This window comes from Onychomys torridus, chromosome 6 (assembly GCF_903995425.1).
Source record: "Onychomys torridus chromosome 6, mOncTor1.1, whole genome shotgun sequence".
NCBI classification, from domain to species: domain Eukaryota; kingdom Metazoa; phylum Chordata; class Mammalia; order Rodentia; family Cricetidae; genus Onychomys; species Onychomys torridus.
In genome coordinates, this window is record NC_050448.1 from 69,942,877 (window position 1) to 69,961,747 (window position 18,871).

At 52.1% G+C, this 18,871-nt stretch overlaps 4 protein-coding genes across 9 annotated transcripts; 2 read left to right on the plus strand and 2 right to left on the minus strand.

The window, feature by feature from the left end:
• Positions 1–528: 528 nt before the first annotated feature.
• Positions 529–5,332, plus strand: Tmod4 (tropomodulin 4). Of its 3 annotated transcripts, XM_036190264.1 has the most exons (11): positions 529–577; positions 684–766; positions 1,678–1,840; positions 2,175–2,331; positions 2,768–2,884; positions 3,372–3,461; positions 3,672–3,802; positions 3,884–3,991; positions 4,369–4,512; positions 4,722–4,866; positions 5,219–5,332. In XM_036190264.1, exons 3-11 carry the CDS (start codon positions 1,718–1,720, stop codon positions 5,239–5,241), a joined length of 1,038 nt encoding a protein of 345 aa, XP_036046157.1. In that variant the 5' UTR covers positions 529–577; positions 684–766; positions 1,678–1,717; the 3' UTR covers positions 5,242–5,332. The 3 variants fall into 3 exon arrangements, with proteins under 3 accessions (XP_036046157.1, XP_036046156.1, XP_036046155.1); XM_036190263.1 differs by lacking the exon at positions 529–577 and having other exon boundaries at positions 601–770; XM_036190262.1 differs by lacking the exon at positions 529–577 and having other exon boundaries at positions 601–766.
• Positions 5,048–8,849, minus strand: LOC118585585 (sodium channel modifier 1). Of its 2 annotated transcripts, none has more exons than XM_036190265.1 (7): positions 8,551–8,849; positions 7,960–8,030; positions 7,625–7,713; positions 7,431–7,525; positions 7,231–7,328; positions 6,264–6,458; positions 5,048–6,002 (listed from the first exon to the last, which is right to left on the minus strand). In XM_036190265.1, the coding sequence occupies exons 1-7, from the start codon at positions 8,599–8,601 to the stop codon at positions 5,900–5,902; spliced, it is 702 nt and encodes a 233-aa protein (XP_036046158.1). In that variant the 5' UTR covers positions 8,602–8,849; the 3' UTR covers positions 5,048–5,899. The 2 variants fall into 2 exon arrangements, with proteins under 2 accessions (XP_036046158.1, XP_036046159.1); XM_036190266.1 differs by having other exon boundaries at positions 7,240–7,328; positions 8,551–8,846.
• Lysmd1 (LysM domain containing 1) lies at positions 8,768–14,866 on the plus strand. The gene is made up of 3 exons (XM_036190270.1): positions 8,768–9,666; positions 12,757–13,109; positions 13,719–14,866. Exons 1-3 carry the CDS (start codon positions 9,487–9,489, stop codon positions 13,855–13,857), a joined length of 672 nt encoding a protein of 223 aa, XP_036046163.1. The 5' UTR covers positions 8,768–9,486; the 3' UTR covers positions 13,858–14,866.
• On the minus strand, positions 14,867–17,811 carry Tnfaip8l2 (TNF alpha induced protein 8 like 2). Of its 3 annotated transcripts, none has more exons than XM_036190269.1 (2): positions 17,735–17,811; positions 14,867–15,932 (listed from the first exon to the last, which is right to left on the minus strand). In XM_036190269.1, the coding sequence occupies exon 2, from the start codon at positions 15,880–15,882 to the stop codon at positions 15,328–15,330; it is 555 nt and encodes a 184-aa protein (XP_036046162.1). In that variant the 5' UTR covers positions 15,883–15,932; positions 17,735–17,811; the 3' UTR covers positions 14,867–15,327. The 3 variants fall into 3 exon arrangements, with proteins under 3 accessions (XP_036046162.1, XP_036046161.1, XP_036046160.1); XM_036190268.1 differs by having other exon boundaries at positions 14,867–15,928; positions 17,735–17,806; XM_036190267.1 differs by lacking the exon at positions 17,735–17,811 and adding an exon at positions 16,798–17,721.
• Between the last annotated feature and the right edge of the window lie 1,060 nt (positions 17,812–18,871).

Sequence of the window (18,871 nt, forward strand, 5' to 3'; positions counted from 1 at the left end):
TTTCTAGGCTATAAGAAGCCAGCAAGCCCCCAGTGACCTCTGTCTTTGCTGCCCACAGGAGCTGGGGTTACAGGTCTGTGTGAGATGACAGGCTTGTTTTGTGGGTGCAGGAATGGTTACAGGTCTGTGTGAGATGACAGGCTTGTTTTGTGGGTGCAGGAATGGTTACAGGTCTGTGTGAGATGACAGGCTTGTTTTGTGGGTGCAGGAATGGTTACAGGTCTGTGTGAGATGACAGGCTTGTTTTGTGGGTGCAGGAATGTTAACCCCAGTCCTCACAGTTGCACAGCTCTCCTGCCCGCTTTTAAAAACAATGTTCTGCTCTGCATCCCGCATTGTCTATGAACTCATTATACAGCTCAGCTGCTCTCCATCTGGTAGCAGCCCTGCCTCAGCCTCCCCTGTGCGGGAAGACAGGTGGAGGCCCTATGCCTGGCTGCACTGACGTACCACCTTCATTCAGTGCTTTAAAGGGAAGGGGTACCACTCAGGAGGAGTCATCTGATCTCCCCTGCTTGTAGGAAGAGAAGGTGTCATGGCTGATACTGACCACTAGAGGCGCTCGGGGCCAGGCAAGGTATGGGGTCTGTGTCTATGTGATCTCCCCCCATTCCCCACCTGGCCAGAGCTAAAATAATAAAATGCTGAGCTCACTCTTCCCCCACTCTCTCCCCCGGCACCAGACTCCTCCTGCTGACCGGTCAGTGCCCCAGGAGAACAGACGGACCAACTGACAAGGGGAGGTGAGAGGTGCCAATCAGGACTGGTAGGTAGGAAAAGAGGGGTCTTGTGGGTGAGGGCCTGGTGGGAGATGGGAAGAGTGGCCTAAGGAAAGTGAGCTGGCGTGTCTTTGCCTCTGTCGAGTGTCTGTCTCTGCCACTTCCCTGCCTGGACTCTGTACAGCCTATGTCGTCAGTGTCTCAAGATCACCCTCCGTGTTGAGCGTGATGTGTACGCAGAGTACATTGTTCACACTGTGAAAGGTTGCAAGTTTAACCATCCCACTACCCCAAGGAGAAGGCAGTTTTGCCCAGTGTTCCAGTGTCATCTTTCTGGTGACAGATTATGGGAACTGAATGCCTTCTGAGGCCATATTGCCCTGCCCCCAATCTGGAAGGACCCCAGCTTCTAAGCCTTACTTTCCCTTACGATTTAGAACTTTAGCAAACACGAAAAGTGAGACCTTGGTCCTTGATGATTGAGGAGGAGATGAGGATGGCGTAAGAGGCCACCACTCCAACTCAGCCACTCTTCCTTGCTTACCCAGTTTCGAAAAGGGCCCGGGTAATGGGAAAGAGAGGAGGAGTTTCCCTGAAGCTCTCTGCCACCCCCTCCCACCTCTCAATGGGAACTGGGCATGGAGCCAGCTGGGCTGGCAGGGCCTCCAGCAGCTGTGTTAGGGCAAGAGAAGCTGTCCGGTAAAGTTGTAGGGGAGGGTGCTGCCAGATTTTCTCCATCACACAGTGGGCGGACAGCCCCAGCCTGGAGCCCAGACTCCCCGTCCAGAAGGGCTGGAAAGTGCAGGAACTGGCAGGGAAATTGTAACAACAAACAATCTAATCTTTCCATCCCAAGTAGACCCTGGCCTCCAAGGTACTTAGTTCAGTGTTCTAACCATGGCTGGACCTCTGTGTCCTCAGTGTCCACGTTTAACAACTTTTCCCATATCCCCCCCAGGCTGTGAGTGTCACCCAGTGGGGAGGGGGGAGGGGCCACCATGTCATCATACCAGAAGGAGCTGGAGAAATACAGAGACATAGATGAAGACGAGATCCTAAGGACCTTGAGCCCTGAAGAGCTAGAACAGCTGGACTGTGAGCTACAAGAAATGGACCCTGAGGTAGGGTACCAGCACAGGGACTGGGGCATCCCTATATAGGTGGGAAGGATAGTGGATGCTGGGTGGCTGAGACCAGGGCCTGAGGTAGGGTACCAGCATAGGGGTCAGGGTATCCCTGCACATGTGGGAAGGATAGTAGATGCTGGGTGGCTGAGACCAGGGCCTGAGGTAGATAGGGTACCAGCACAGGGGTCAGGGCATCCCTGCACATGTGGGAAGGATAGTGGATGCTGGGTGGCTGAGACCAGGGCTACCAACAGGACCTGGAATCCCAGAAGGGCCAGGAAAAAGATGTCTGGAGAGTACCTGACTTGTCCCCAAACTCATCCCTAAGAATATGCTCCTGCCAGCTGGACTGAGACAGCGTGATCAGACCAAGAAGAGTCCCACAGGGCCACTAGACCGAGATGCCCTGTTGCAGTACCTGGAGCAACAGGCGCTAGAAGTCAAGGAGCGTGATGACTTGGTGCCCTTCACCGGCGAGAAGAAGGGTATGGGCCCTGACGTCTATGCCCTCCAGAAACCAAGTGGCTGACTCTTGCACCCCCGTTACCTTCCCACCCGGATTCTGGCAGCCTTCTGTCAGGGACTCAGATCCTGGACAGCTACATGCTAGGCTGTTCTCCAATCTTTTTATTTTTTATTTTTTATTTGTTTTTTTATTTTTGAGATCTCAATGTGTAGCCCAGGTTGGTCCTGAGCTAGCTGACCCACTAGTTCAGCTTGCCAAATGCTGAGATTCCAGACACCTCACCAGCCTGTACTCTTCAGCTTTTCTGAGAGAGAAGAGGACAGGACTGAAGAGTCCTGTGCTTGTGGAGAATTCAGGCTTCGGTCTGAACCCACATGGAGAAGGAAAGGAAGGTGGAGGCTGCCACCTTGGAAGAAATGACCTCCACCTGAACTGTCCCTTCATCTCTCTATCAGGGAAACCATACATTCAGCCCAAGAGAGAAATCCCAGCACAGGAACAGATCACACTGGAGCCCGAGCTGGAGGAGGCACTGTCCCATGCTACAGATGCTGAGATGTGTGACATTGCAGGTGGGCAGCTGCAGGAAGTTGAGGAGGGTGGAAGGATGGGGCTTGTGGCATCCTTATCTTGACACAGAACTAGAAGGAGAGACCGGAGCCAGGACAGGACGTCCAAGAAAGCCTCAGGCAGTGGGTGTTAACTTTTCTTATTTGTTTGCTTGTACACTGGTTCATTCTTTCTTTCTTTTTTTTTTAATTTAATAAGTTAACATCTCAAGAGCCACTTTCCAGGGATTGTGAAGGCAGATGAAAGTGGACCTGTTCTGGCTGAAACCTGCAGAGGATCTCTGCAGAGGGTCCTTACCCTCTAGTGGCTCCTCAGGGGCCTTCCCTGAGCCCTCTCATGTTTAGAAATCACTCCATGGCAGGTCTATGGAGGAGGCTCCTGGAGCTGAGGGAGGGTGAGAAACTCTGCAGGGGTGGAAGGTCAGGAGAGAGAGGCAGGCTTGGGGCAGGTACCTCCGTAACCCCGTGCCCCTCTGCTTACCCTCCCTAGCGATCCTGGGCATGTACACACTAATGAGCAACAAGCAGTACTATGATGCCATCTGCAGTGGAGAGATCTGCAACACTGAAGGCATTAGCAGTGAGTGTGCCGGGGCAGCGTGTGCCGGGGAAGCGTGTGCCAGGGAAGTGTGTGCCAGGGAAGCGTGTCCACCCCCAGCCCCCAGAGCTCTGGGCAGGCAGGCCAGCAGCAAAGAAGAGGTTGTAAGTGTAAGACATGGTGCATGAAGGGCCAATGGGGAGAGATGATGGGGGATCTGCTGGGGTTTCCTTTCTGCTCTTATCCCCACAGGTGTGGTACAGCCTGACAAGTATAAGCCAGTACCAGATGAACCCCCAAATCCCACAAACATTGAAGAGATGCTAAAGCGAGTTCGAAGCAATGACAAAGAGCTGGAGGAAGTGAACCTTAATAACATACAGGTACTTGGCTGCCATCCCCAAATAGTAACAGGAGGGACTGTTGAGGCCCGAGTCTTAGTCCACCATCTTGTGCCCCTTTAGGACATCCCCATACCTGTGCTAAGCGACTTATGTGACGCAATGAAGTCTAATACCTACGTCCGGAGCTTCAGTCTGGTGGCCACAAAGAGTGGTGACCCCATCGCCAATGTAAGGCTGGCTGACATCCCCAGTCCTCTTCCCATGCCCTGTCATGTACCCCTGACAGGGGCTGTCTTTATGGGTCACACTAGGGGGTGCTGTTCCCATCGTGCTTTCTATGACAGCCCTCAGGGGTCCGGACCCTTACTCCTCTGACTCACAATTCTGAAGTCCCAAAGGTGCCCCCCCTCACCCAAAACAACCTTCTCTGACACCCTTAGTCCCACCAGTAACCATAATCTTCATGCACTCACCAACTCCCCAATCTTGGCTCCTCCTGCCTCACAGCTCCTCAAGGAATCTCACAGGACTGTCTCCCTCCTTCTCCCATCCTGCCTCTCCTATGAAACTGTTCCCTAACCCTAACACAAGTCTCTACCACGCAGGCGGTGGCTGACATGTTACGTGAGAACCGTAGTCTCCAGAGCCTGAACATTGAATCCAACTTCATCAGCAGCACAGGGCTCATGGCTGTGCTGAAGGCAGTTCGGGAAAACGCCACTCTCACTGAGCTCCGTGTAGATAACCAGGTCGGCACCCCGTTCCCCAGGGCTTCATTCAGCTAACTCCCATTGAGCTCCTTCCTGGGCAGCTTACAGGCTCAGCAGCGAGGGGAGCCAGCGCTCCCTTCACCTGCTCTGGAGAAGCAAGCCTCTCAACTTCCCAGAGGTCCAGGGCTGGGCTGGTGAACGACCGACCGCCGACCCGTATCTGATAGCTTTCCCCTCTCCATCCTCAGCGCCAGTGGCCTGGTGATGCAGTGGAGATGGAAATGGCCACTGTGCTGGAGCAGTGTCCGTCTATTGTCCGCTTCGGGTACCACTTTACACAACAAGGGCCGCGAGCTCGGGCAGCCCAGGCCATGACCCGGAACAACGAACTGCGTATGTAACCGTAGACCCTGCGCAAAGGAGAGGGCCAGAGCTGACATGGCTAGATGTTCCTGAAGACAGACTTAGCGATAAGTGCTTGGGTGGCTGGCAAACACACGTGGAGATGAATGAGCTGGGAAATGATGGGAAAGCCCTTCTTCCCCCAGGAGAGAAGCAGGACGGAAGCTAGGCATGACGGTACCTCCAGAGACATGGTCCTTTTATTTTCCAGTGTGTATTTTGTTGTTACATGGGACAGGCTCATCGGGTGGCATGAGGCCGCAACTTAGGAGCCTAGGGGACAGGGAAGAGAAATACGCCTTTGCCAAACAAGAGAGCTGTGTTCACCATTATCCCTTTACAGGTCGCCAGCAAAAGAAGAGATAGTGTCACCCTTCCTTTACCAACAAGTTGAGAGCCCTGGACACATAAATCCTCATCTCTCTACCTTCCCTGTAAATAAAATCCCTTTTGTTCACGCCGCCTCTCTCCTTCCTTGGGCTGGGGTGGGAATCTTGGCGCTACCCCTCATGGGTTACTGCCGATTCATCAAAGGATTATTTATACTCTAGGGATCAGCAGGCAGGGAGGTTCAGGTTACTAGGAGGAAGGGAGCTCTGTCCCTCGTGTTCCCCATAAATCTGCCAAAGGCTTTAGTCTCTTCACAGGGTACTTGGCCTCAGCTCTCTTTGCAGACAGAGGTGGCCAGAGCCCCTTAGTGCCCAATCACAGTCCCCATGTGATGTGAAGAAAAAAAGACTTAGTGTGGAGGTGGGGAAGGAGTCGGACTACATGAAGGGCAGAGACCTCTTTCTGACAGACTTATTAATAGGGCACCGGGCTGAACGCAGCTGACGCTTGGCAAGGCTTTGGTAGAAAGTGGGGGAGGGTCAGAAGTATGGGGAGCCATGTACATTGCAGGGAAGGAGCGGCCAGGCTGAGGATGAACAGATTTGAAATCCTAAGATTGGACAAGGACCTGAGTCGATGATCATTAGGATCCCAGCCCCACTGTAGTTTATTTGTGGGACAAATGGGAGAGGAGTTATGAGTCCAAGGGGAGGTCAGGGGGTTCTTCCTCATCAGAGTCAAACTCCACATTTTCATCCTTTATCCATCGACCTTGTCCATCTGGGACCCATCCAGAGCTGGAAACATCAGAAAAGACAATTGGTCAGGGAAGAGTTTTATGACAAAGGGCCAGGGTGCTGAGTCCATCCCCGGGACCCACAGGGTAGAAACAAAGGACCAGCTGCTGTAAGTCACTCTCTACCTCTGTAGTGTGTCCCCACATAAATAAATAAACATAATAAAACTTCCTGGTGATAAGAAAAGCAATTGGATTGGTTTGAAAAAAGGTAAGTCAGGGAAAAATGAATCAACCAGAGGAACGTGATCGGCAGACTGACCTTCGGAGGGTAAGGTAATGGTTCAAGACTCGTCGTTTTGTGGGGCTCATGGGTGCAGTGGCCAGGGGAGCTGATGACTCTTTGGCACGCGATCCTGCCCGAGGCTCAGGTTCCCTACCCATCTTTGCGCTCTGGAGTCCAACCTCTGGGGCTGGCAAAGGCGAACTGGAGACGGAGGGGGCAGGGGCTTCTGGTCTGGGCGGAAAAGAACCCACGCCTGTAAAATGCAGTAAAGGAAAGCAGCAGCTACCCAGTGCCTCCCAAGCCCTGAGAGCAGTGTTTCCTAAACTGAGTTCCTGAAGAAAAAAAAAAAAATTTTTTTTGAGATAGGGGACAGGGTCTCATTATGAACTCATGGATGACCTCTGTAGAAAAGGCTGTCCTCAAACTCGGAGATTCACCAGCCTCCGCCTCCTGAGTTCTACACCCAGCTTGAGTTCCAAAATCTTAAATATTCTACATATGAAAGATTTTTGGAATGAGGAATTCAAACTCCTAAGTTTTTGTCTCAAGATTGTCCAGAGCCAGGTATGGCAGGGCACACCCTTAATATCACCACTTGAGGGGCAGAGGCAGGCAGAGTTTGAGGCCACCCTGGTCTCAAGAGCAGGGTTCCAGGACAGCCAGGGATACAAAGTGATCCCCTCTCAATAAGAAACAAACCAAAAAATGTACCACCATACCCAGCTATTATTACTATTTTTTTTCCCTCTGTAGCCTGGCCGGCCTGGAACTTGTTCTGTACACCAGGCTGGCCTTGAACTCAGAGATCTGCCTCCTGAGTACTGGGATTAAAGGTGTGCACTGCCCAGCTCAGTGTTACTTCCTAGAATTTATTTTAAAATCACAAACAATCATTTCTTTAGACAACATCTCCACAAGATGAATATTCTCAGAATACAACTGGAAAGCACTAACTTTAGAGCCATCTATTCCCTTCTGCCCTTTTTCCTTTGGGCTTTCCTACCCCGCAGACCTGTGCTTCCTCCGGCAGCAACTGTTATAGTGGGGAGCTCTGTGCAGGGCACTCTGTGTGATTAATCGAGTCTGGGTTAGCAAAGGAGCCTGAGAATGGAGAGGAGAGACACAGTCAGGGCTGTCAGGAGCAAAAGTCTCTCCCACGCTGTTGCATGCAGCCCTGCCTGAACAGTAGCTGGCCGCTCTCACCTCCGCTTCGCTTGCTGTCTTCAGCTCATTCTGCTGTCTTGGATTGTGCTCTGTTTCCTTGGCTGACTGTTTTTTGCCATAGAAAAGCTTCAGACCTGAGAAAAAAAAGCAAAGGGAATGCAAAGTCCCAGGTGGCTTGCCAAGACATCAGAGTTTCTTCTCTATCACCCCACTGCCCCTTCTCCTCTACTTACTGGACAGATGCTTCTTGCCTGCACGGTGGGCGGTCAGCATGGCCAGGGTGTCCAGTACTGGTCGATGGGGGCAGATGGCACAGGCAAAGCTAGGGGAAAGAGAAGAGAAGAGAATGATAAGCCCGTGTGTGCTGGGGAGCGGAGGTCCAGGCGTTCCTGCTAGAGTAGCGGCCATGCCTGTCAAAGCCTCGGCCAACTCCCAGGTCTTCCGAACTCCACCTCTCCAATCTTCACTTCCCACCAAAGAATCCTATTATACTCCTGATCTCCGCAGTAACACAGGTTGGTTGAGCCTCTGGTCGCCAATCCTCAGGCTCGATCCACCCTTCGCTCACCGTCCATCCCGCAGCATCAGCGCCTCATCTTCTGGGATGTAACTGGCCAGCAAGTCTCCGACTCTTCGTTTCTGCAGAGAGCAGGATAGGAGAAAGGAGTAAGTGAGGCAGACGACAGGAAAATAACAGGGATGAAGAGTCAAATGGAACGGGGCCGTGCAGATCACAGGGTAGGAGAAGGAGGCATCACTCAGTTGTGGTACGGTAAACCCCATCCCCCAGATGTCGCAACAGGCTCAGCCTCCCTCTCTCTCTGTCTCTGTCTCTGTCTCTCTGTCTGTCTCTGTCTCTGCCTCTCTGCCTCTCTGTCTCTGTCTCTCTGTCTATCTCTCTCTGTCTCTGTCTCTCTCTCCCTCTCTCTCTCTCTCTCTCTCTCGTGTGTGTGTGTGTGTGTGTGTGTGTGTGTGTGTGTGTGTCTGGTTTTTCGAGACAGGGTTTCTTTGTGTAGCTTTGGCTGTCATAGAACTAGCTGTGTAGACCAGGCTGCCTCGAGCCTCGAACTCGCAGAGGTCCACCTGCCTCTGCCTCCCAAGTGCTGGGATTAAAGGCGTGCGCCACCACTGCCGTGGGCAGATTCTTACTAGGGCTTACTTTGAGCACATTGAGCTGACTCCAGTCGTCCCCTTCCCTCTTGAAAGACATCGCGACTGTGACTCCCAAGAAAGATAAATTCTCCTACACCGACTTCGCCTCTCCTTCGGGCCACCGTAGGAAGAGTAGGTTATCGCCTTCCCTGCTTCCGGTCTTTTTCCGGTTGAGTCTGCACTTCCGGGGATGCGTTTCCACGCATGCACCGCGCGAGCCGGAAGACCCGCCTCCAGCGCCCCTGAGGACGCTGTGCCTCTTGGGAAATGAAGTCTTTTATTTATTTTTTTATTTTTCAAAGAGCTTACCGCTCACCTGAATACAGGCCCTCTAATCTGGAGAATCCAGGTGTTTGGAAACCAAGAACCTGTATGTGGAGCCGGAGTTTCAGGGTGGGACCCTCGTGATGTGGAGCGAGGCATCGGGGATCTCAGTGGACCGCACACTGCAAATCTCGCAGTCCTGGGGCTCAGCGTCCACAGCCACTACCTACCTAGGGTGGGCCTGATTTGGAGCAGAGAGGATGTGGGGGCTCCTCGCGTCCCGGCTGCGGGAGGTGGGGACATACTGAAGGAAGAGTGTTGATGAGGGTGTCTAGGGTTCAGAGGTCAGAGATCAGGCTTGCGAGGAGTTGGGGAGGGGGCGTCGAAAGTCGAAGAGGTCAACGACGGACAACTGAGGGGAGGTATTTACGGGTGAGGGGCTTGCGGGAGGGGACATGTAGCCAGCTTGGCAGCCGTCTTAGGGTACGGACTGTGCCCCCAAGCTCGGTACGCAGCAGCGAGAAGAGGGGGACTGATGTAGTCTCTCGAGAGCGGGGAGACTGAAGAGAGACGTGAAAAGGATTCCCGAACATCTGTCTGTTCCTTGGGCTCGGCCCTCGCTGTTGGTCACTTAGCCGGGCTTTCCACAGTTGTGACCCTGGTCGTGGCATCCTAGGCGATGGCTTCTCCCTCTAGACAGCCTCCACTCGGCGGGTCAGGGCTGCTGCATGGGAGCCGTACTCGTTCTTATGGGAGCCTGGTACAGTCATCCTGCTCCCCAGTGAGGGAAAGACGCCTGGAGCACCAGTTGGAGCCTGGAGACACCCTGGCTGGACTAGCACTCAGATACGGGGTGACGGTGAGTCTTCCAAGGATTGGGGTGTGATGACCATTAGGGGAGATTTAGTCCCCAGGAGAAAGTGGGTGGCCCGCTAAGCAGCCTTCCCTGACATTATAGTAATTTATTGTGGTCTGCTTCTCTTCCATGTTGTTTTCACGTCTCAGTGTAGCACTGTGGAATTGGGACACATCTGCCCTCCTCTCCCAGTGGGAGGAGCCCCTCCTGTGGATTGGGTGGAGGAGGGCTTATAGCCATTAACCTATTTGGACCTTGTGTCCCTATCAATTTGAGACATAAGACTGATAACCAGTTTGACCAAGGTCAAATAACTTGAGTGTCAGAGTACAGTTTCAGATAGGCCTGTCTGACTCCAGAGCCACACAGAAAAAAACTGGGAGTGACTAAACATTTACAGCAAGTCAGGAAGAGTTGAGTTAGTAGAGTTCCTCAAGAGTCTGTTTCTAGTTCTTCTTTCTGCTCTAGGGCTGGGCTTTCTTTCCAAAGGCACAAAACAAGTACCCTCTACATGCATCAAGTCTTTCTGGCCACACCTAGGAGAAGTTGGATGGGCATAAAAAATTAAAGTTGGAGCCTTCCCCCTAAGCCCTCATTTACACAAACAAACAGATGTTGGCTCTAGACAAACTTCCACACTTGCTGTACTGAAAGCATCACAGTAACCCTTCCCGGAGCTGGAGCGCAAGTGTCTGTTGGTGTGCTCGTATAATTGAAGCTCTCCGGAGAAATGGAGAGGAGGAAACAGTGGCTATGTGAAGAATATCCACAAGGGGTAGGAAATCAGGAACTATTCGTTCCTGTTTGGAAGCAGAGTGGGTTAGCTGATGGCTTGTTGAGGGGAGGGGGAGGGTGGGTTTTCTAGTCAGTATGTCACTGTGTAGCCTAAGCTGGTCTGGAACTTACAGTGTTCTTGTATTGAGAGCTGAGTTGAGGAGTGTGAGCTCAGCACCATCACTATGGGCCTTGAAGACTTGGGAACTATTCTCTGTGTTCCCTTCTACAAATCTGTTGTTTTTGTTTTTGTTTTTCAAGATGTATTTATTTATTATGTAGACAGTGTTCTTCTGTCTGAGTACCAGAAGAGGGCAGATGGTGTGAGCCACCATGTGGTTATGGGAATTGAACCACGGTACTCTTGAAGAACAGCCAGTGCTCTTAACCTCTCTCCAGCCCCTACAAAGCTGCTTAACCCAGATGTTTATCTCCTTGTCTTCTAGCAGTCCACAAGCTCTTTAAGAGCAGAAATAGTTTCCTTTCAACTTTCTGTCTCCAACTAAATTCTGGCATAGTCTCAATTAATGGGAGTTTAAAAGATGTCTGAAAGCTGCCTGGCATGGTGGCGCATGCCTTTAATCCCAGCACTCGGGAGGCAGAGGCAGGCGGATCTCTGTGAGTTCGAGGCCAGCCTGGGCTACAGAGTGAGTTTCTGGACATAGAGAAACTCGGTCTTGAAGGGGGAAAAAAAGGTGTGAAAGCCAGGCTTAGTGACACAGATTTGTAGTCTCAGCCATCAGGATGCCTGGGTAGAGGGGTTCAGAGTTCCAGACCAGGTTCAATATAACAAGACCAAGAAGCCTGGTGAGTTGAAGGGTAGGTGAGAGGTAGAATGCAGAAGGGAGACAAGGCTAGACACTTCCTGTGGGGGCTAAATAGACAGAGTCCTTGAATCCCCATTTGGATTTTATTGCTTAGCCAATAAGGAGCCATAGGAAGCTGCTAAGCTAGCTAGAGGGTTAATCAGATTTATTTTTCTAGATTTCAAGAGAAAGATATGTGGGCATCAAAGAGGAAGAACAGTTAAACTGCGTGATTAACCCAGATGAGAAACAGCAAGTGTGGTGTTAGTGGGCAAGAATATGAGATCACATGTGCGATTTTTATACATTTATTAATTAATTGTTGGAGATCTGCTGGGGATCCAACCTAGGGCTTTGTATATGCTAGGCAAGCACTGTACCATGGAGCTACAACTATAACCCACCCAGATTTATTTATTTATTTTATTATTAACCAGGGTCTCACAATGTAGCTTGCTTGGCTTCACATTCAGAAATCTACTTGCCTCCTCTTTCCAAGTGCTGAGATTAAAGATGTGCACTATCACTGGGTGGGGGTGGTACACACCTTTGAACCCAGCACTCAGGAGGCGGAGGCAGGGGGATCTCTGAGTTCAAGGCCAGCCTGGTCTATACAGCAAGTTCTAGGACAGCCAGGGCTACACCGAGAAACCCTGTCCCAAAAAGCTGAGAGGTGGGGGGGTGTGCACTACTATACCTGCCTCAAAATTATTTTTAGTATTTTGCTTGCACACATGTTTGTGTGCTATGGGGGTGCCTAGTGCCCATGGAAGTGAGGAAAGGGCATCAGTTCACCAAGAACTAGCATTACAGATGTGAACCACTGTGTGGGTGCTGGGAATTGAACCCTCTTCTGCAAGAGCACGGGGTTCTCTTAACCATCTCTCCAGGCCCTCAGCTCTCATTATTAAGACTTTAAATACTACTAACCTGTTTGGTTTTGTTTGAGACAAAGTTTCAGGGAACCCAAGCTAGCCTCAAACTCATGTAACCCAAAAATGACCTTGAACTCAAAGTCTTCCTGCCTCTCCCTCCAGAGAGCTGGGATTATATGCTTATGCTTGGCAGCTTTTAAAAAAAACAAAAAGTGTTGTAGGTTGTTTTTCTTTTTGTTTTTTGCCTCCATAATTTTTTAAATGTGAAGTGTCCTAAAACTAGAAAATATGAAAAACTGTAAAAACTATAAAAACGAGATTAACATCAGCCCTGCACAGTTTAGCTAGTTTGTTATGAAGTCAAATAAAATTGTACATTTGCTTAAAAAGTTTGAGTTGGTGGCCTAGGAAGACGCTCAGTTGGTAAACAAGCTGCCCCTGGACTCCACTCAAGTGCACATGTCCCCACCACACACAGGAACAAAAGTGTGAGATACTAAGCCAGGCTTGTTTTGAGATTAGCCTGCTCTGCATAGTGAAAAAATAAAAAGAAGAAGAAGAAGAAAAGCTTTCGATGCTATATAAGATCGGTAGATTTTACTCTCAGTCATTAATTTGGGGTCATTTTTTTTTTAAAGATGGAACAGATTAAGCGTACAAACCGCCTTTATACTAACGACTCCATCTTCCTGAAGAAAACTCTGTACATCCCCATCCTGACAGAGCCCAGAGACCTATTTAATGGTTTGGATTCTGAGGAGGAAAATGACGGAGAGGAAGAGGGACAACCAAGAAAGGATGGAGTTGGCTCACATTCAGTGAGGAGGAATCAAGAGTCAGGTTCAGGCAATGGCGAAACCCTCCCACCTCACCAGGAAACCTCTACACCCGTCCATGACCTTTCCGCCTCTGATTTCCTTAAGAAGCTGGACTCGCAGATCAGCCTGTCAAAGAAGGCTGCTGCCCAGAAGCTGAAGAAGGGGGGAAGTGGGTGAGTCTGCAGCTTTTCTAGACCCTTTTCTTTTAGTGAATCACAAACTAATAAGTAACCAAAGTGCCTGAAAAGCCAGAGGATAGCTTTTACCCCAAATGGTTCCCAAGACCGTGAGCAGAGCCGGCGGCAGCTGCCATGGGGTGAGGCGGTGGGAAAATAGGTTCTGTGGGTTCTCTATTCTCACAGTTCTCTCTAATGTAAGAACTATGCGGGCGGTGGTGGCGCACGCCTGTAATCCCAGCACTTGGGAGGCAGAGGCAGGCGGATCTCTGTGAGTTCGAGGCCAGCCTGGTCTACAGAGCGAGATTCAGGAAAGGCGCAAAGCTACACAGAGAAACCCTGTCTCGAAAAAAACAAACAAAAACAACAACAACAAAAAAACTTTGGGTTGGGGATTTAGCTCAGTGGCAGAGCGCTTGCCTAGGAAGCGCAAGGCCCTGGGTTCAATCCTCAGCTCAAAAAAAAAAAAAGAACTATCCAGCAGTGTTAAGACAAGTAGTTTTCCAGAAGATATTGAGAGTCCATCCACCTCAGGAAACAAAGGAAGGCAGCTTTCTCAGGCTCTTGTCTCAATCTATTGCTCTTTCTTCCTTTCCTCACCTGCAGGGTACCTGAGGAGGGTGTGGGTCTCCACCTCAGCTCCCCTAGGATGCAGCAGCGAGCAGTCCTTGGTCCTGTGCCACTGACCCGGACCTCTCGGACCCAGACATTGCGGGATCAGGAAGATGAAATCTTCAAACTCTGACGTCTCCAGAGCTGACGAGAGAACATGGTGTTGAAGGAAGCTGAGTGGGAGAGGAGTCTGAGGAGAGGAGTCTGAGGAGAGGCTCAAAAGCAGAGCTTCCCTCCCAGCCTGCCTCACTCCTCTCCGGCCAGCTTGCCCAGCCTCTTTGTCAAGATTTCCTCAGCTGAGGACACTTTTGGCGAGAGTAGGGGATGGGAACGGAACTTTCCCAGTTCTTGGGCTGAATCTAGAGCTCTCCTTCCGATTCGAAGCTCTTTTCTGCCCTGGCTGTCCCTGTCACCGTTTCCTGGGTTAGGGCAGGGAAGCAGAGAACTCCCACCCCCATCTCTAGTGATGCTCCCTAATTTATTTGGTGCTATATTGAAGTAATATTTATTTGCTATATCTAACTCCTTCCTCCTCTGAACTGGAAAAATGTGATTTCTGTATCACTGAAGAGAGGGAAGCCCAGAGCAGTGTAGTGAGGCTGGCTGCTCACCTTCCCCACTTCCTTAGCCGAGCATGTTTCTGAGGCCGGGAGAGGCAGTGGAAGTCGCCACAGAGAGAGGTGGGCTGCGAGAGGCCTTTCCCCACTCAAGGTAAAGGAAAGGGTCCTACCTGCCCAATTCCTCGGAACCCTGTCCAGCTCTTGGCTCTGAGAAGAGCAGTGGGGTAGGGTGCTGACTGAGCTCCCCAGCCCACCACGGCCCTCTTCTTCCCGCTCCCCTGCTTGTGGTGGGGCTAAGGGGCGGAAGCCTTGGGGTTCAGGGGAGGCAGCTACCGAACACAGCCCAGCCTGCCTATGCCTTGTCCTCACTTGGTGTCCATCTGTGATCTGCAGCCCCGGTCTGCCATACAGTTTGCCTTTGGTTCCTTAAGCTGAAGAAACAGGCATGGCAGCTCAGTGGTCCTGGAGTCGGCCTGGCTCCTGTTCAGGAACAGGGAACGGCGAGATGAGTGTTGTCTCTCCACCTGCCCTCTATGTCAAGCCTGAGGTCGGAGCTGGAGAGATTAAACAGTGAGCCCTGTGCATGTTTTAGTGGTTTTATTCCCCTGTGTCTCCCCTCCCCCGGCCCCTTCCAGAAACTCTGGAGCCCAGCCTCTGGTGTGTGTCCAGCTCCAGGAGATCCCTAGATCTCCCAAGGCCTCCGACGGCACCTTCCCGCTTCCGGCCTCCAGTGCCCCCTTCCTTGGGTTTGAGGAGGAGGAGGAGGAGGAGGATCCCGTTTCGGGCAGTTCTCCTGGGAGCAGCAGACCCGAGTTTCACTTCGTCTTCCCCAGTCAGCTGTTTCCTTTGCTGACACTGGATGGGAGAGCCGCCTCACTGGCGCAGCGTGCTTTTCCTCCGCCAGCTGTTTGGGGGTGGGGGTGACCTCGGTGTCAGCGTCCCTCTTGGGGGAGAACGAAGCCAGGGGACTGAAAAGCGTTTGTGCAGGGTTAGGAAGCCCAGTCAGTCGTTTTGCCCAAGTCCAGTGTGCTGGGCTGGGGGCCTCAGAGCTTCCCTTCATCCAGCAGCTTCCGGAGCCCATCACAAATCTTGCCGAGGTGCTGGCTGAAGTCGGGCCCGTAGAGGGCAGCGAGCAGGTCAGGGTCAGAGTAGTGATCAAACACGTGTCTGATGCGGTCATGCGACTTGGGTGTGAGGTGTCGCTCCACCAGCTCCAAGAGAAGGTCCCGGCACTCGGTGAGCAGGCCTGCCAGCACAGCGGCCTCGAAGGTGAAGTCCACCTCTCCGAAGCTAAGCGCTGTCATGGCACCCTGCCGCAGCTTCTGGCGGAAGCGCGTGGCCAGAGCCAGCTCCCCGGGACTAAAGCAGCCGCTGCGGTGCAGCACGGCCACCTTGACCGCCACCTTGATCAAGTCTTTGATCACCCGTTGGGCCGTGGGCCGGCTGTGCGTGTACTCTTTGGACACACGGTAAAGCTCATCTAGCACCTCGCTGCTGGTCTCGTCGATAAAGAGATGAGCCACGGACCGGCCAGCCATTTTACTCAGGAGCTTCTTCTCCGCCTGTAGTGCCAGACTCTTTGAGCTGAAGGACTCCATGGTACTTGGGGCGGGTGTGTGGTCAGTGACTAGAAGAGGCCACAGGCTTCCTCGGGGAGAGAGAGAGAGAGAGACATGGCCTTTCCCCATTTTCTCTGCCCAGCTGCCTTGTCCTCCCTCTGCCCTGGGCCCCTCCGTCCTGTAAACCCTGCTTCTGCTTTTTCCCTTATTGCTGTAAACTAAGACGTGTGTGTCTCAAACAGCACAGGGGAGCAGGGAGAGCCGTGCCTGGAGTCTCAGAGCTGGAAAGCTGCCACTGATGGAGAGCCTAGTGCCCATTTGGCAGGGAATTTGAACAGATACCAGTTTGGGACACTAACTGTATACCCTGCATCCAGAAACATGGGCATTACCCTCGTGTTTCCAGGCTGGAGATCAAAAGCCCATGTCAGCTGGGGCACCATAGAGCCTTAAAAGAAGTGGGACAGATAGGGGTCTCCAGATTCCTAATAAGAACGCTTGGTGCTGGGCTGTGGTGGCCTTAGTCCCAGCACCTGGGAGGCAGAGGCAGGTGGATCTCTGTGAGTTCAAGGCCATCGAGAGCTGTTAAACTGAGACACCCTTACTCAAAAAAACAAAGAAAAAGCACTTGCATTTCCAGAGACCTACTGTGTGCAAGTGCTTGGTATGAACTGCCTCAGTTTTCCAATTCTGTAAGGGCAATAGTCCTATTTTACAATGAGAAATCTCCACGCCAAGAGAACTTTTTTTTTTTTTTTTTTGAGATGGGGTTTCTCGGTGTAGTCCTGGCTGTCCTGGAACTCCTCTGTACAGCAAGTGCTGGGATTACAGGCGTGTGCCACCGCCGCCCAGCAAGGCCAAGAGAACTTAAGCTACTTGTCCCTAGTAGATGATGTAAGCAGGTCTCCAGGAGCTGGAGAGGTGGTCTGACTCACACACTCACAGACGACTCACCATCACCTATAACTGCAGCCCCCGGGGACCCAGCACCTCCGGCCTCCGCAGCCACACACGCACATACACAGAATTTGAGATAATCAAAGGACATTACAGAACAATGTTAGGCTGCCAGTTAAATAATCCCTCCGAAAGCCCCTTCTAAGAAGCAGCGGTGCCGATGAGGTCGAGGCCGGCTGGGGAAGGCTGGGCAGCCGCAGTGGGGTCCGAGCTGAGGCCCTCCTGGTGGCGTAGCCTGGGCCTGTCCAGGGCCCTCTCACCACGGTCCTCCACCGTGCTTCTGCTTGTTTGCGTCTTACTTCCCCCTCCCCTGCTCTGCAGGATGTGGCTGTGACCGCAATGGGGAGCAGCCTCACCCTCTCCCCCAAATGAAAATGGGAGTCTGAAGAGGCACAGGGAGGAGAGCCAGGGGGCTTTCTCCCCCACCGGAATCACTCCACTAGGAACCTGCAACCCAGCTTTGTTACTGGCTTGCCCTGGGCTTGGTGGGACTGTCCTCCCCAGTGGGTCTGATTGCTCCGCATGAGCCTTCCTGCCTTCCTGGCTCTCCATGGCCCCTGTGGCCATCTCCAGTTAGGTCCTCAGCCCTCTCAGGGTCTCTCTGTCACTTGCCTTCTGTTTCTAGCCTCTCCGTCATCGCCATGAACCTCTAGCTAAGCTTTCACTCTGCATCACTGTACTTCCAAGTCCGAAGATACCTCTGACACACCCCATTGCCTATCCATCCCTCAGCTCGACACTCAGTCCTCATCCCAAGCCAGGTCTCTCTTTCAGATATGCCTTGCCCCAGCCACTAAAATGATTGGTTCTTTGTGAGGCCCCAAGATTTCCACAAGTGAGCGTTTCACAGTGCAGAAAAGTAAGGGTAAATGGGCAGGAATAGCCTGTCACTGTCACCCCAAAACCTGCCCTTGTGTCACGGCCAGTCTCTCACCTGCTGGGCGCTGGGTGCTGGGTGCCGGGCGCCAGTCTTGCCTTGGATGTTCCTGAACGCTAACAGAATGGAGAAGCTCCTAAGTAAGAGGCCCTTTGGTCTAGCCCCTCCCCAAGCCCCGCCTACCTACTCTCGACCTCCGGTTCATCACCACTGTCACCAAGAAGGCCTGAGTCCCAAGAGCAACCTAGAAATGAGACAAAGGTCAAAAGGAGTGGAATTCTGTAGGAAGCACCGGCTCTGAGGCGGGAAGGACCCATTGCGCACCCTCCACCTACACGGCGGCTTCTTTCTTGCTGCCTAATATTCTTGTGGGTACTGAGAACAATGCAGAGTCCAGGTTTTTAATGCGGGAGTCGGTGAAGGGGGTTCTGGAGACCACCGAGGCTGCAGTAGAAGAGCATTCTCACGAGCATCTTCAGGCCTGGGCAGGTAAGATTGGCGCAGACTGCCCAGGCCTTCAGTACCGGCAGGAGGCAGGTGCCAATGTTAAGGCCGCTGAGCCAAACGTGACCAGCAGGTGTCAGCATCGAACTGAAACACCAGAGGCCCAAGAGCGTAGCAGCTGTTAGAGGGCCTGAAAAAAGAGCCATCTCCAGCGAGGCCGAAGTGTTTGCTGTTAAGATTGTAGCAGTGGGCACAGGCCTTTAATCCAGCACTCAGGAGGCAAAGGCAGGTGGATCTCTGAGTTCCAGGTTAGCCTGGTCTACAGAAACCCTGTCTGTAGAAACATCTGCCTGCTGAGTGCTGGGATTAAAGGCATGCACCATCACTGTCCAACCAGCCTGTTTTCTTATAGCCACCGGCCCACGTGCTCACAGTGAGCTGGGCCTTCCCATATTAACCACCGATCAAAAATTGCACCACAGCTGGGTGTGGTGGCACAAACCTTAGGGCCCAGCACTAGGGAGTCAAAGGAAGGCAGATCTCTGTGAGTTCAAGGCCAGCCTGGTCTACATAGTAAGTTCTAGGCCAGCCAGGGCTACATAATGATAGTGAGAACCTATCTTATTATTATTATTATTATTTCTTAAAGACAGGGTTTCTCTGTGTAGCCCTAGCTGTCCTGGAACTCACTCTCTAGCCCAGCCTGGGCTCGAACTCAAAGATCTGCCTGCCTCTGCCTCCCAAGTACTG

Bases quoted from the DNA above. Each gene is read 5' to 3' on its own strand.
- Tmod4 (XM_036190264.1), top strand. From the start codon at position 1,718: ATGTCATCATACCAGAAGGAGCTGGAGAAATACAGAGACATAGATGAA. The intron at 2,885-3,371 runs GTGGGCAGCTGC...TACCCTCCCTAG, and splicing joins TGAGATGTGTGACATTGCAG to CGATCCTGGGCATGTACACA. The intron at 4,867-5,218 runs GTATGTAACCGT...ATCCCTTTACAG, and splicing joins GACCCGGAACAACGAACTGC to GTCGCCAGCAAAAGAAGAGA.
- Tnfaip8l2 (XM_036190267.1), bottom strand. From the start codon at position 16,891: ATGTCCTTTGATTATCTCAAATTCTGTGTATGTGCGTGTGTGGCTGCG. The intron at 15,933-16,797 runs GTGAGTCGTCTG...TCTCTCCCCGAG, and splicing joins GGCTGCAGTTATAGGTGATG to GAAGCCTGTGGCCTCTTCTA.
- LOC118585585 (XM_036190265.1), bottom strand. From the start codon at position 8,601: ATGTCTTTCAAGAGGGAAGGGGACGACTGGAGTCAGCTCAATGTGCTC. The intron at 7,526-7,624 runs GTAAGTAGAGGA...TTTTTTTCTCAG, and splicing joins AGGCAAGAAGCATCTGTCCA to GTCTGAAGCTTTTCTATGGC. The intron at 7,329-7,430 runs GTGAGAGCGGCC...CTCCATTCTCAG, and splicing joins AGACAGCAAGCGAAGCGGAG to GCTCCTTTGCTAACCCAGAC.
- Lysmd1 (XM_036190270.1), top strand. From the start codon at position 9,487: ATGGCTTCTCCCTCTAGACAGCCTCCACTCGGCGGGTCAGGGCTGCTG. The intron at 9,667-12,756 runs GTGAGTCTTCCA...TTTTTTTTAAAG, and splicing joins CACTCAGATACGGGGTGACG to ATGGAACAGATTAAGCGTAC. The intron at 13,110-13,718 runs GTGAGTCTGCAG...CCTCACCTGCAG, and splicing joins CTGAAGAAGGGGGGAAGTGG to GGTACCTGAGGAGGGTGTGG.